The sequence below is a fragment of the Mus pahari genome, chromosome 17 (genome assembly GCF_900095145.1).
Source record: "Mus pahari chromosome 17, PAHARI_EIJ_v1.1, whole genome shotgun sequence".
Taxonomy (NCBI): Eukaryota; Metazoa; Chordata; class Mammalia; order Rodentia; family Muridae; genus Mus; species Mus pahari.
Window position 1 is genome coordinate 66,067,241 of NC_034606.1, and position 12,547 is coordinate 66,079,787.

General features: G+C 53.3%; 1 protein-coding gene across 1 annotated transcript; it reads right to left on the bottom strand.

Moving 5' to 3' along the window:
- Positions 1–1,512: 1,512 nt before the first annotated feature.
- On the bottom strand, positions 1,513–11,032 carry Krt82 (keratin 82). The gene is made up of 9 exons (XM_021216207.1): positions 10,572–11,032; positions 8,587–8,795; positions 6,335–6,395; positions 5,763–5,858; positions 5,273–5,437; positions 3,578–3,703; positions 2,952–3,172; positions 2,728–2,759; positions 1,513–2,255 (listed from the first exon to the last, which is right to left on the bottom strand). Exons 1-9 carry the CDS (start codon positions 10,974–10,976, stop codon positions 2,020–2,022), a joined length of 1,551 nt encoding a protein of 516 aa, XP_021071866.1. The 5' UTR covers positions 10,977–11,032; the 3' UTR covers positions 1,513–2,019.
- Positions 11,033–12,547: the final 1,515 nt, after the last annotated feature.

A 12,547-nucleotide genomic window follows, 5' to 3' on the forward strand; every position in this document is an offset into this window, starting at 1 on the left:
GTATTGTTACTTACAGGGAGGGCTGTCCCCTTCACCTCTGTACTATCAGCACCTGGCAGCCTGACTCAGGCAGGTACTTAATATCTGTTGTTGGCTGGGTGCAGGCAGAGGCAGGAGGATCTTTGAGTTGGTTCTTTTAAACAAGCTGCCCAGAATCTGCAGCTCCGGGCTTCCCATCACACTCTGCTCTTGGGTCTCTGTGAGCCTCTCTAGCTGGCTTTCAGCACAGCCACTAGCTTGTTTTGAGCATTATCTATGGTTGCACAGTTTGGCCCAGAGTTCTCGGAGGTTAACAGGCCTTGTTTCTCATCTTGGTGTCACGGGCCTCCAGCTCAGGTCTCTGCAGGGGATGGAGGCTCTGAATGTGGTTGAGGGAAGGAGGAGGCCTTCTGACTCCAGCAGGGGCCACCACAAGGGACAGAAAACTCTCCAGGAGGGATGAACTCTGAGTTAATGCAACCAGCAGGGAGGGTCCTAGGGCCTCATGAAGGGTCGGGCTGCTGGCCTCCAGGCTTAACTCCAGTCCTTAGACTCCTTAAATGAGGAGAGGTTAGGGGAGTGTCCTGGTCCTCCTCCTAGGCTAGATGCCACTCAGTTCCAAAGCTTTCCCTTGGTGGGAGCTCCGAGGCCATGGGGACAAGTGGTGGAGATGGGAGATGCTAAGTCTTGACATAGCATGATGGGGTCCTATGGGTTGCCTCTAGATGAGTGTGTGTGTGTGTATCCACAGAATGGTAAGGCTGTGCATAACAAGTGCTGTTCATAACACAGAGAGGGTCTTGCACATGTATGATGTGTGGGTTTTAGTATGAATCATATGCCATCATGTTTATCCCACAGGCCACTTGCATATCATGTATGTGAGGTTTTCCCATGAGTGTAACTCCTTCATTTCTATCCCTAGACTGCAATCTTTGAAGGTTCTGTGTGAGTCCCCTTACCTTTATTACAACCCCACACCGAGCAGGGTGAGACATTTTGGTTTCTAGAATGTGTATGAACAGAATCAGTTTATTGGAAACAGACAGCTCAGAGACTCCTCAGAGAGAACCTGAACTCCAGGTGGACAGGATTTATATGCCAGCCTGGCATCTCTTCCCTCTTTCAGATCCTAAACGAGCCAAGGGACTGGGGCAGCCCCACACCAGGCTCCTATTTGACCCAAGGCCCAAAGTTAGAGGGACTAAATGAGAGGGGGGTGGGCAGGAAGCAATGGTTATTTATGTACAGAGGTAGGCGGGGCTGAGGCCAAGGCGGTAGGTGGGGCTGGGACTAAGGCGTCATAACCAAGACAGGCTCTTCACTGTTCGAGCAGCAACCATGCCATACACCATTACCTTCATTTTAGGCATGTCTCGCCATCAGCTGCCAACGAGCGCTGTATTTTACTTTGAGTCCAACATCCTAGAGTCTCAATGCTCAGGAGACACAGCGCCCAGTGACCCTGTAGCTCTGACTGTAGATCTCAGTTTTGAGATTCAGAATGCGAATGGGGAATCTCCTTTTGATTTTTTTTTTTTTTTTTATAATACTGCATGCCTCAGGTGGGTGCTATGAGTTCAATTTTCTTAGCTATTTGAGAGTCAAAGGGAAAGGAGATGGGGAGGCTTGGGTATGGGATAGAAAGGAGAAGGGCTGGCTTTGTGAGGAAAGTGATATGGAGCTTTTGCAAAACAGAACTGTAGTGTGTGCAGCTGGTCATCCCTCCTGGGAGAGAAATGGTGAGACTACAGCCATTCTCTTGACTGTATTAAACTTGTCTTGCTACCCCAGGTGACAGAGACTATAAAGCCCCCTTCTCTGTGTCTCCACATACTCTGTGACCAGCTTGGGGTCTGCATCTAGATATGTGAAGGGTGGCTGTGAAGATGTGAGGGGGGCTGGGAGTAGCTCAGCTCCCAGGAGTATCCCAGAGCAATGTATAGTTGGTGTGGGAAGGAAAGAGTTTTGGAATATTCTGGTTTTCAGCCCTGTAGAGATGTGATATCCAGTGATTTCAGAATCTGAGTAGCCCTAACACTAGCGGCTGCACGAATTGCTACCCACTCCCATTTTCATGCTGGAGCTCCGCCCACTTCCACAGCCCAGGAGCCCTTGGGGCTCGCAGGGGATGTAGAGTTCACTGGTGCCCACCACGCTGCAGCCCCCACTGTTCCTCAGGACACCCGTGGTCCCGGTGCAGTATTCGGTCCTCAGCATGGGCGTGCCCATCACACAGGGCTCGTAGAGAACGGCACCTTTGGAGCTGCTGACAGCTGTGGGGACAGAAAAACATGCTCAGTGCCACACGTGGACCATCCCCTACCCTGGGCCATCCCAGTTTCTGAAACTCCTGGCGCTTGCCTCCAAGGATCCATCTACCCTCCCTAATCATACCCAATGCTTGGAAGCGCCCTATACCTTGACACACACCCCCGCTCCCCCTCCCCCGCCTTTCCCTGGAGCCTTGGTGAAGCTAGGAGTGATGCCTGACTCCCTGCACAGACTTTCCTCACCTTGCACCTTCTCCTGACCCTGCTGCTAACCCTCCAGCAAAACATCCTTTGTTCAGGTAGTGACTTGGGTGGGCAGCCCTGCTGGATTTTCTCCACCCGCACAGGAAGTATGGCAGGCATACTCATCTGGTGGGGATGTGAGAAGCTCCGATGGCAGGGTGGAATGTGGTGGGTTTCTACCTGGGAACTCTACCCAAACCCCAGATCCAGGATTCATGACTCAGCTACTTACAGATATTCACAGGCCCGATGCCTTCACACAACCTAGAGAAAGAAGGGAAAAGATGTCAGGCTCCTGCGGCGAAGGGAGCCCTACTTTCTGCCCTCACTGTGTTAAGGGGTGTGTGTGGGGGGGGATGGGGGCAGACTGTGCTTTGCTTCCCAGGACTGTGGGAAGAGCAGCAGCTAACCTCAGGAGACAGAATAACAGCCGCCCTGGTGCCCATCTTGGCTTACCTGTGCTCTTCGCCCTCCAGCAGGCGCCGGTAGGTGGCGATCTCGATGTCCAGCCCCAGCTTGCAGTTCATCACCTCCTGGTACTGCTTGAGCAGGCAGGCCATGTCCTGCTTGGCCTTCTGCAGGGCCTCCTCCAGCCCTGCCAGCTTGCACTTGGCATCAGTGAGGGCGGCCTCTCCCTGCTGCTCTGCCTGGGCAATGGCCCCCTCGAGTTTGCATCGCTGGGGAGAGGGCACAGGAGAGGTGTTACTGGGACTAGAAACACCGAGGAACAGGGATGGGGTTGTGGCTAATAAATAGATGGTAGAGCCTGGCTGGTTCTCACAAGCCTAGTTGAATTGAGTAGGTCTAACTTTATAAGCAACTTAGTTACGTTGAAGGTCGGGGTCACAGGCTGAAAGCCTGAGTTTGGTCTTCTGCCTCACTACTTCTCTGACAGCACGGAACCTGACTTTGTGGGGCCACTCGTGTGGCTGGTGGGCAGCTTGTAGAGGCATCTTGCTTCCTGTGAGACAAGATGGCCCAGGCTTGTCTCTCTTCCTCACTGACGAGGTTTGTCCTGCCCTGCATGGCCCATCAGGAAGCTGGCCCTCTGGTAGGTTCTCTCGGCCACTCCGGGACCTCACCTGGCCTTTGACTGTCTCAATGTCCTGCTGCAGCCGCTGGATTAGTTTGTTCATTTCCAGGATTTCATTCTTGCGGTTGCGTAGGTTGTCACAGTGGTTCCCAGCCGTCAACCTCAGCTCCTCGTACTGCCGGGACAGAAAGGTGAGACCCCGGCCCTTCACTGTGGCATCTCTTGGCCCCTTCCTTACAGTCCACAGCCTCTTGTCCATTGGCTTCCTATCTTAGGTGCTCCATGACTATGCTCCATGACCATACTTATCCCACATCCCTTTTCTTCCTAGCTTAGGTGCTCCATGACTGTGCTCCATGACTGTACTTATCCCACATCCCATTCCTTTTCGGGTTCTCATCGATGCCAGGGGTCTCGTGTGGCTGCTTCTTATTCCTGTCACGCAGCCCCAGTCTCTGATCTACTCTCCCAGATCCCCCCTTTTGCATCTGATTCCTTCTTTGCCCCAGAGCCTGAGCTCTCCTGAGGGCTATTTCCATTTTCTATGCCCTGTGGACTTTAGAAGGATTGTATGCTCAACCTGGGGTTGGACAGTCAAAACTAAAACAATGTGATACCTTGCTTTGGCTGACTTCAAAGCAACAAACAAATAAACAAACATCAGAAATCAGATTCAAAGTGAAAAAAAATTTTTAAGTTAGCCGCACTTCTCCTGCTCTCTGCTTGTGGGCATCATGGGTCCTTTGAGAGCAGGTCAAATGTCAATGTTCCTGTTTGTCCAGACTCCATGTGCTGCCCCTCCTGTTACCTGTGGAAACCCTCTGCTTGCCCTTGGAAACTGCTGAGTGTCCCCATGGACTTGGGTGTGGCTGGACCATAGACTCCTTCCAACAGGGACATTCCGCCATCACCATCTCCCGGTATCCTATTTAAAGCCAGGCACACTCCACAGCACCCCTGTGGGTCACCCTCTTTCATCTTCTTCATGACAATGCTGTGTGTCATCACATGACACCCCTTCCCGGAACCGGTACTCTGCTCTGTCACGTTTATTGCCTGCCCTTGGCTCTGTCTCCAAGAAGGAAAATGTCAGGAAGGCAGGCTTGCTGCCTATCTCTGTCCCTGATGCATCTGCAGCTCCATGCTCTGCACTCCACACGTGAGAGATGCTCAATGAACAGTTGCTGATCGTGGGAGCCAGGGGGTGATTGCATGTACACTGTATATTACACAGACGAGCCATTGAGGCTGAGATGACATAGCTTGTTAGATCCAGCTGCCCCAGGGCTCCCCTTGCCCTCCCAGGAAGCCCCTAATTACTAAGTCTGGAGCACCCTTAATCACTGTTTCTGCTCCAACACCAGTAACACCCAAGCCAGAGGCCTCCACCTACACTGTGAAGCTCAGAACCCCCTCTGCCACCAACACCAATTATACTGATTGCATGCTGTTTAGAGGGCCATTCTAGTGAGTCTATGGATAAACAGAGCTGGGGACCAGGCACCCTGGTGACAGGGCTGGCCTGTGTGTGGGGTCCATCTGCTCTGCAGAGACCCGACATGGCAGAAACAGCAGAACTGGGATTCCTGTGGGTTCTTGGTGCTGTGGGGTGACCCAGACGTGTTAGGTCCTTAGCGATTCTTGGGGCAGAGAGCACTGGAGCCCTGTCTTCTGCTTCTCCCCACTCCCTGCCTTTGCCCCCTCCTCTGATGTTTCTCTCAGCCCTTCTGCACCCCAGCCGTACCCGGCACTGGTACCAGGCCTCCGCTTCTGCTTTGCTGCGACTGGCGATGTCATCATACTGGGCCTTGATCTCGGCTACGATGCTGTCCACGTCCAGTTCCCGGCTGTTGTCCATCTTCACGATGACAGAAGTCTCCGAGATCTGAGACTGCAGCAGGCTGATCTCCTGAGGAGGTCACGCAGCAGGAGGAGTGAACACCAAGGGTGCAGCCATGAGAGGAGCCCACTCAGATGTCCTACGACTGTTCTCGCTCTTCCCTGCCTATAATCCCCAGCCTGCTCCCTGCCTTGACTTTGCCCTTTATCCCTATGGTGACCCAGAACTTCTCTAAGGGAGATCTGACAACCATCTATCTGGATGACTCTGGGGACTCTCACTCCCTGAGTGCATGAGATGTCCCCTCTAGTGCTTGCCACCGCTCTCCTGTCCACCCATGTCCCTCTGGAATTTGCCTGACAGATCACCCAGAAGACCTCGTGGCCGTGAATACCTCCTCAAACAGGGCTTTCAGGAACTCAATCTCATGTTCTAGAGCCTCCAAGTTGGTTTCCAGGTCAGCCTTCACCAGGAAGGCTGTGTCCACGTCCTGTAACACAGTGACAGAGCATGACCTGGATCAGGGCTATGCAGAGTCAGTCATGCCCAACACTCGTCAAGCACTGCCTGGACAAGCGATGGCAGGGATGGCTGTGGGCTCAGGGCTCTTCTCTGAGTTCCCAACTGAGGAACTGGGTGATTGCGTCTGTGCCTGGGACTAAATTGGCAATTGGTTTCTCACTTGGCATTAGCCACATGAACAGCCAGCTGCTTGGGCAGGCAGATTCACAGCCATCCCCTAGCTCTGATCCCATGTGAGGTAGCAGAAGGACGTGTGGAGATCAGGGCCAATCTCTGTTTCTAGGCAGGGTGGAGTTGAATGGGGTGTCAGGCATTCTTTTCCAGGGCCAACACGAGAGACCAAGGGAGAGGGACTTGTTTGTGGACGTGGTCTTGGGACATGGATGGGATGTGCATAGGGCTGGTATTTGGAGTCTTCCCTTCACTATATATGCACCTCCTCACCTTCTTCAGGGTGACAAACTCATTCTCAGCACAGGGACGCAGGGACAGCTCCTCTTCGTACCTTTGGGGAGGTGAGCACGGCTTTGGTTAGGGTGTAGAGTTTGGAAGAGTCCCCTCGGGGTAGGTGCACTAGCTGTGCCTGTGGGGCTATGCTCCAGCCTTTTCTCCAGACCCTCATGGCTCTTTCCTTCTGAGGACAGACTCTTGTCTCTGGAATACCTCAGCGACCTTTCAACCTGCCCCTTCTCACCACCAGCAGCCTGCTTCTGTGATGATTCATGCCCTTGGATCCTCAATACCACCTCATTCTCTTGCTGTGGAGGAAGCCCCCTCATCTAACCATTACTTTTGGAAATGAGAGCAAGGTCATGCTCCCTGTAGCTCATCTTTCCCAAGCTGTTCTGAGGTGGCTGTAGTCCCAGGGAGATTCCCAGCTGACCCTGTACCTCTTCCTTGCCTGCAGGGTATGTCTGACCCCCACCTGAAGCCCAATGGTAGAGGTAGCAATTACCTACTTACCAGAGCACAGAAACAGCCCAGGTGCACCCCTCCCACTTCCTGGGGGCTCCCTGGCCCACATACTGTATCCGAGGCAGAGAGGATGGGAGTCAGGGTTCAGTCTGGCTACAGAGATTGTTTGATGAGGAGAGCCAGTCCATGCTCCTGGTGCCCATCTTTCTTTGGTCCAGCAAAGCTCTGCCTAGCTTTGATGAGGAGGTCTGCGGCTACTGTCCAAGTTCAAATCCCTATTTTGTCACACACTAGACATAACCAAAGGGGGTGGGTGATGTCTTTTAAGGCCTCATTATTCACAGGGGTATCCCCAGTAGAACTGGGGCAACCCAGGCCTGCCTCAAAGGGCTCTTATGAGTTAGTTCATTGACACCTGTAATGTCCTCTGACAGTGCAGTGGCTGGGACAGGTGTTATGCAAGAGTTTTCCATTGTGGTTGATGTGCCAGAAGGAACTCATATTTTAAACCCAAAGATCTTATTTCAAGCTGCGAACCAGTCCAAACTTGCCTCGCTGTCTAATTCTCAGGGAAGGCACGGCCCCTCTGAGCCTGGCCTCTGCTCACTCCCACAACCTGCCTGTCAGTCACCTGCTCCCCTCTTCCTCCCTCCATTTTTTCAAGTCTACTGTAGCTCTGAGTTAATAGATAAAAAGTTAAAAGAGCTTTTGAGACAGAGTCTTACTCTGTAACCCTTAAACTCACTATGTAGCTCAGGCTAGCCTCGAACTCATGCTCCTCCTGTCAGCCTCCTGGGTGCTGGTGTGACAAGATATGTACCACTATACCAGGCTTTGGGTATCTTTTAGAAGAAGGAGTCTACTGGAAGAAAAATTATCTATCAAGGTCATGGTCCAAACATGTCCCCTGTCCCTGTCCCCCATCTCTTCTCTCGTCTGTGGTTCTTCTTGGCACCTACCCACATGTATAAAGGGTTTTCGGTGCTGTGGGGTAGGGGTGGGGCACTACATCCTAGCACAGTGTCTGCCACCAAGAAGGCCAATGGTTGGCACTTAACAGTCACATCCCCAACATGGCTCTACTCTACTGGCATGTTCCTTGTCCTGTCTTGTCCCGTTTCTCCTCAATGGAAATGTGGGTCTCCTACCCCACACCCTATACATTCCCATGAGGATGTGAGCAGATAGACTCTTCCAAGTGACAAGTTCTCTGTGCCTCCTACACGGTGGGGATCTCCATTTCATTAACGTCAAGTGACAGGCTCAGGGCCTGTCCTCTGGGGAGTGGATAAGATGGGATGGACAACAGAAACCCTCTAGGGGATGACAGGGAAGACGGATGTCAGGAGACGGGACGGGAGCTGTGATGTCCGGATGGGGATGAGGGACTCCTGAGGGGAGGCTGGTCAAATGGAGGAAAGAGAAGCCACAGAATCCTGGTCAGGGGACTGGTGCGTAGTTCTTGGTGTGTAAAGGGTTTGGCAGAATGGAATCCCAAAATAGCGGTGTAGCTGGAGCAGAGACTTGGGGCTCCACGCGTGGCAGGTGAGAGAATTTTTGCCGCAAGGTCTTTCCAAGCCCCTGTTCAAGCAGGGTGGAAGGAAGGGAGATGGGGCAAAAGCACACTTCATGGCTTCCACTGTGGGTGATGAGATGGATGCTCTGCACTACTCAATGGATTTCCTGTCGGCCTCCCTGCTTTAGGGATGAGGAGACGGGGGTCTGAGCTGGCTCTGCCGCTCACTCGCTTGCTCTAGTCCCTTTGCAGGGTGACCACTTACTTTTTCTTATAACCCTCCAGTGCCTCCTGGAGGCTGCAGAGCTCCGCCTCCAGCCTGCCGTGGTCCCCGGACACACAGTCCAGCTGTCGCCGCAGGGCACAGATGTAGCCCTCGAAGAGCGGCTCCATGTTGCTCTGGCAACTCCTCTGCTGCTGCATAAAGTTCCACTTCGTCTCCAGAAGCTTGTTTTTCTGCTCCAGGAACCGCACCTGCCCCGAGAATGGGTTGTCACCATGTAGAAAGGACCCGGAGTCCATCGCCAGGTCTCTGCAGAGACTAACACCCAGAGGGATGTACCTTTGCGCCTCCTCTCATCTTCCCCCTCAGTGGTCCATGTTGGGGCGGAAAGACTGCTGTCCCAAATGCATGGGACAGTCCACACGCAGCTCTTGGGCTGGCTGCTTGGAAGTCCCATGCCCTCGACCATGCCCTCGACCCTTGTGAACCTCTCCCTGTCATGAGCACGCCCACACATGAATGCCCGGGTCCAAGGGCACAGGTCAGGTCAGGTCAAGGGTTGTGCCCTAGCTCTGCTGACTCTTCCCGCTGCTGCTCCTCTACTTTATGTGGTGGCATCTGAAGGAAGCAGACTCCCAGTGATGCAGGCAAGCCATGGTCCACCTCTTGCATCATTGTGGGTTGATTGGAAGCAGCTGCATGTGTTGATCTGGTCACCTATGTGCCACACGAGCATAGTCTGGAGCCTTGCTATGGGGTTCCCATACAGGGACTCTTAAGATAGCCACAGAAGGGATGTTCCTCTAACTGTGGTCAACAGCTACACCAGCAGCCTTATAGAAGCTCATGGCTGAGCCCCCCCCCCCCATGAGATGTTTATAGCCAGAACATAACAGACTTGGAAAGAAAAAATAGTGTTGATGGACCAGCTCCTTTCATTCCTGTGTGTGTGTGTGTGTGTGTGTGTGTGTGTGTGTGCGCGGGTGCGCACGCGCCTGCCTCTAGAGATCTAGTTCAGGTTGTCAGGCTTGGCAGCAACTGATTTTACCCTTTGATCTACGTTACTCCGATCCTCTTGCCTTTATCCCCCATGTGTCACAGGCATGTACCACCATGGCCTGGCATCACAGATATATTTATATAGATCACCTCCTTTGAGTATCTATATCTACATCATCCCCAAACCAGGCAGCAAAATCCCTGAGTCTGAACTATGAGCAGCTTCCATGGAGATTCAGGGTAAGAGGAGTGGGCTCTGCCAGGACTCAGGACTTCTGACTTCTGGCTTAGGGATGTTTGCCCTAGTCCTTGGAGTTTCCGAAACAACATGTAGTGGTTGGGCAGGGATTCTGAGTCTCGAGGGTATAGAAACGAACCCAGGGGAATTAGGGATGACAGGCCAGCTCAGTGCTACTTAAAGGTAGCATGCTACTCTACCTCGTAGCTTCCCAAAGCTTTGATTTGGGGGCTGCCAAGTGCAAAACTTGGATAACAGCCACCCTGTGCTCTGAACTCTGTTCCACATCTGACTCACCCCAGTCTTAAACAGATGGAAAATCGGGGGCTCAAGGTGTTTATGATCTCTGCCTTCAGGACTAAGAGTCTTGGCATAGCCCAGGTACACAGGAGGCAGTTTTACTCCTCACGCGGAAGGCTGTTAGCTCCTGTGCCATCCCTTGCCTATTACTTTGGAAGTCTCTGTGACAGTCTGCTCCCTGACAATCTTGATGATTTGTCAGATGACATGCCGAGAAAGGTCATGTTCTTAAAAAAAAAATGAAGAGTGCGGAAGAGCTTGGGTTGGGTGCGGTTGTGTGTGCTCATAATCTACGTACTGGGACAGAGGCTGGAGGAGCGCAGCAAGCTTCAAGCTAGTCTGAGCTGGGAAGCAGGATGTTTCAGTGACAAACGGTCATGGAATGCTTAAGAGGCCCATGGACAAATGCCTCTTCCTGTCCCCCAGATAGAACAGGTCCAGGACACTCTCTGCAGTCGCTCTCGCCCCGCCCCACCCTGGCTGCCCCTACCTTGTTGATGAAGGATGCGAATCGGTTATTCAGGCACTTGATCTGCTCCTTCTCATCTCTCTTCACCCTTTGCACCGTCGGGTCGATCTCCAGCTCCAGGGGGACCAGCAGGCTCTCATTGATGGTGACAGGGGTGATGCAGGCGGGAGATCCACAGGTGGCTCCCGCTCGGTACCCGAAGCCTGGCATGCTGCATCTGGAGGCCACACGGGGTCTCCCGAAACCCACGTTGCACAGGCTCCGAGAGCCAAGGCAGCCCAGGGCTCGGAGGCCCCCGCCACCCACGGACCGACAAGGCCCCTTGCTCACTTCATAGTGGGTGACCATCCGGGGCATGATGGCGGAGCATGAGCTGAAACTCCGGTTGCCACATCTGGGACTCAATTGGAAATTTCGGCATGACATGGCTTTGGAAGGCAGAGGTGGATCCCTGGAGAGGAAGGAGAATGGGATGGGACTGACCGCACAGTGGCTCAGCTTTTCCCCTTTTATTTGGCGGGGGCTGGGGGACTGGACTTGTTCAAACCCCTAATCACTACTAAATCAGGTTTATAAGCTTGGGGTATTGGCAGTTGCTTGGTACAGGGTGCAAATTAGGGTAGCCAAGAGCAAGAGGGAGCCAGTGGTCAATGCCAGGAGGAGGGGCTGTCCCATAAAAGTCCATTTGTCCTCCTTCCTTGTTTATGGAAATGATGAAAGAGGCCAACCATGCACTTATGGATGTTGTATCCAGTGGCTTAGCCTCCAGGGAGAGAGAGGATTGTGGGACTCTGGGCTGCTCATGGAAGGGGGCTTCACTGAGACGGAGGCAGGGCAGAGACTTTACTAGAGGGTTGTCTCAGCGCCTTCCCATAGATGCCTCACTACTCCACGGGCTTCCAGACGCCCTTAGACGTATCCATGGACGAAGAAGCTCTCCATGGTCTGCCACTCCTTGTCCCTGCATTGGAAGCCCCCATGCTCTGCACAGCTGGGTCAAGGGTCCTCCAGGCGCAGACACTGGGTCCACAGCACTCATGCAGACAGGCTGCAGGGGATTGGGAGGAGAGACCTGAGCATAAAGAGAGAAGAGGGGAAGAGAGGAGAGAGGAGAGAGGGGGGAGAAGGGAGGAGAGGAGAGGAGAGGGGAGGAGAGGAGAGTAGAGGGGAGGGGAGAAGGAAGGAGAGGGGAGGAGAGGGGAGGAAAGGGGAGAGGAAAGTAGAGGAGAGGAGAGAAGAGAGAAGAAGAGAGGAGAAGGGAGGAAAGAAGAAAGGAGAGGGGAGAAAAGAGGAAAGGAGAGGGGAGGGGAGGGAAGAGAGGAGAGGGGAGGAGAGGGGAGAGGAGAGGACAGGAGAGGAGAAGAGAGAGGAGAGGAGAGAGAAGGGAGGAGAAAAGAGAGCAGAAGAGGAGAGGGGAGGAAGAAGGAGAGGAGAGGGGAGAAGAGAGGAGGGGAGGGGAGAGGAGGGAAGGAGCGGGAAGGGGAGGGGAGAAGAGAGGAAAGGAAATGACACCTTCTCCTACACTCTGTGCCCCTGCCAAGCATGACAGTTTGAAGTCTGCACTGTCATCTGCCCCCCGCAGATGGTGATGAGGCCTGCACCAGCCTGGGGTGCCTGTCGGGACAGTATTGCCCTTGGGAATGTTCCAGATGGACCCAAGCTTTTTTCTTAGCATGTGATGCTCCAATACCCCGCAACCTTGTGCTCCCCTTCCTACCCACCTGATAGGCCTGAAGACTTTCCCTCTCTTATTGAGATTAGGTCTAAGTCACAAGCCCAGAGTATGGAAGCATTGATTAGGGGTTTTACTACGATCCAAGACCATCCTGGGCCTTTTCTATCTATAATCTCACCAAGTATGGAGACTAATATGGGGTGGCGGCGACAAGGCTGGGCTTGGACCCCATTCTGTCTGCCCTCATGTGCTTTGTAGTTTCAGAGGAAAAAGCCTGGGTTCAGAGCCTGGGTCCCTTGTCTTGCCACCTATATACATCAGC

What these genes read in the sequence shown, in the direction of transcription:
- Krt82 (XM_021216207.1), bottom strand. Translation starts at nt 10,976, where the DNA reads ATGTCATGCCGAAATTTCCAATTGAGTCCCAGATGTGGCAACCGGAGT. An exon ending in AGTTTGTCACCCTGAAGAAG is followed by an intron (nt 5,859 to 6,334) that starts GTGAGGAGGTGC and finishes ACTGTGTTACAG; the next exon opens with GACGTGGACACAGCCTTCCT. An exon ending in TTGAGACAGTCAAAGGCCAG is followed by an intron (nt 3,173 to 3,577) that starts GTGAGGTCCCGG and finishes CCCTCTCCCCAG; the next exon opens with CGATGCAAACTCGAGGGGGC.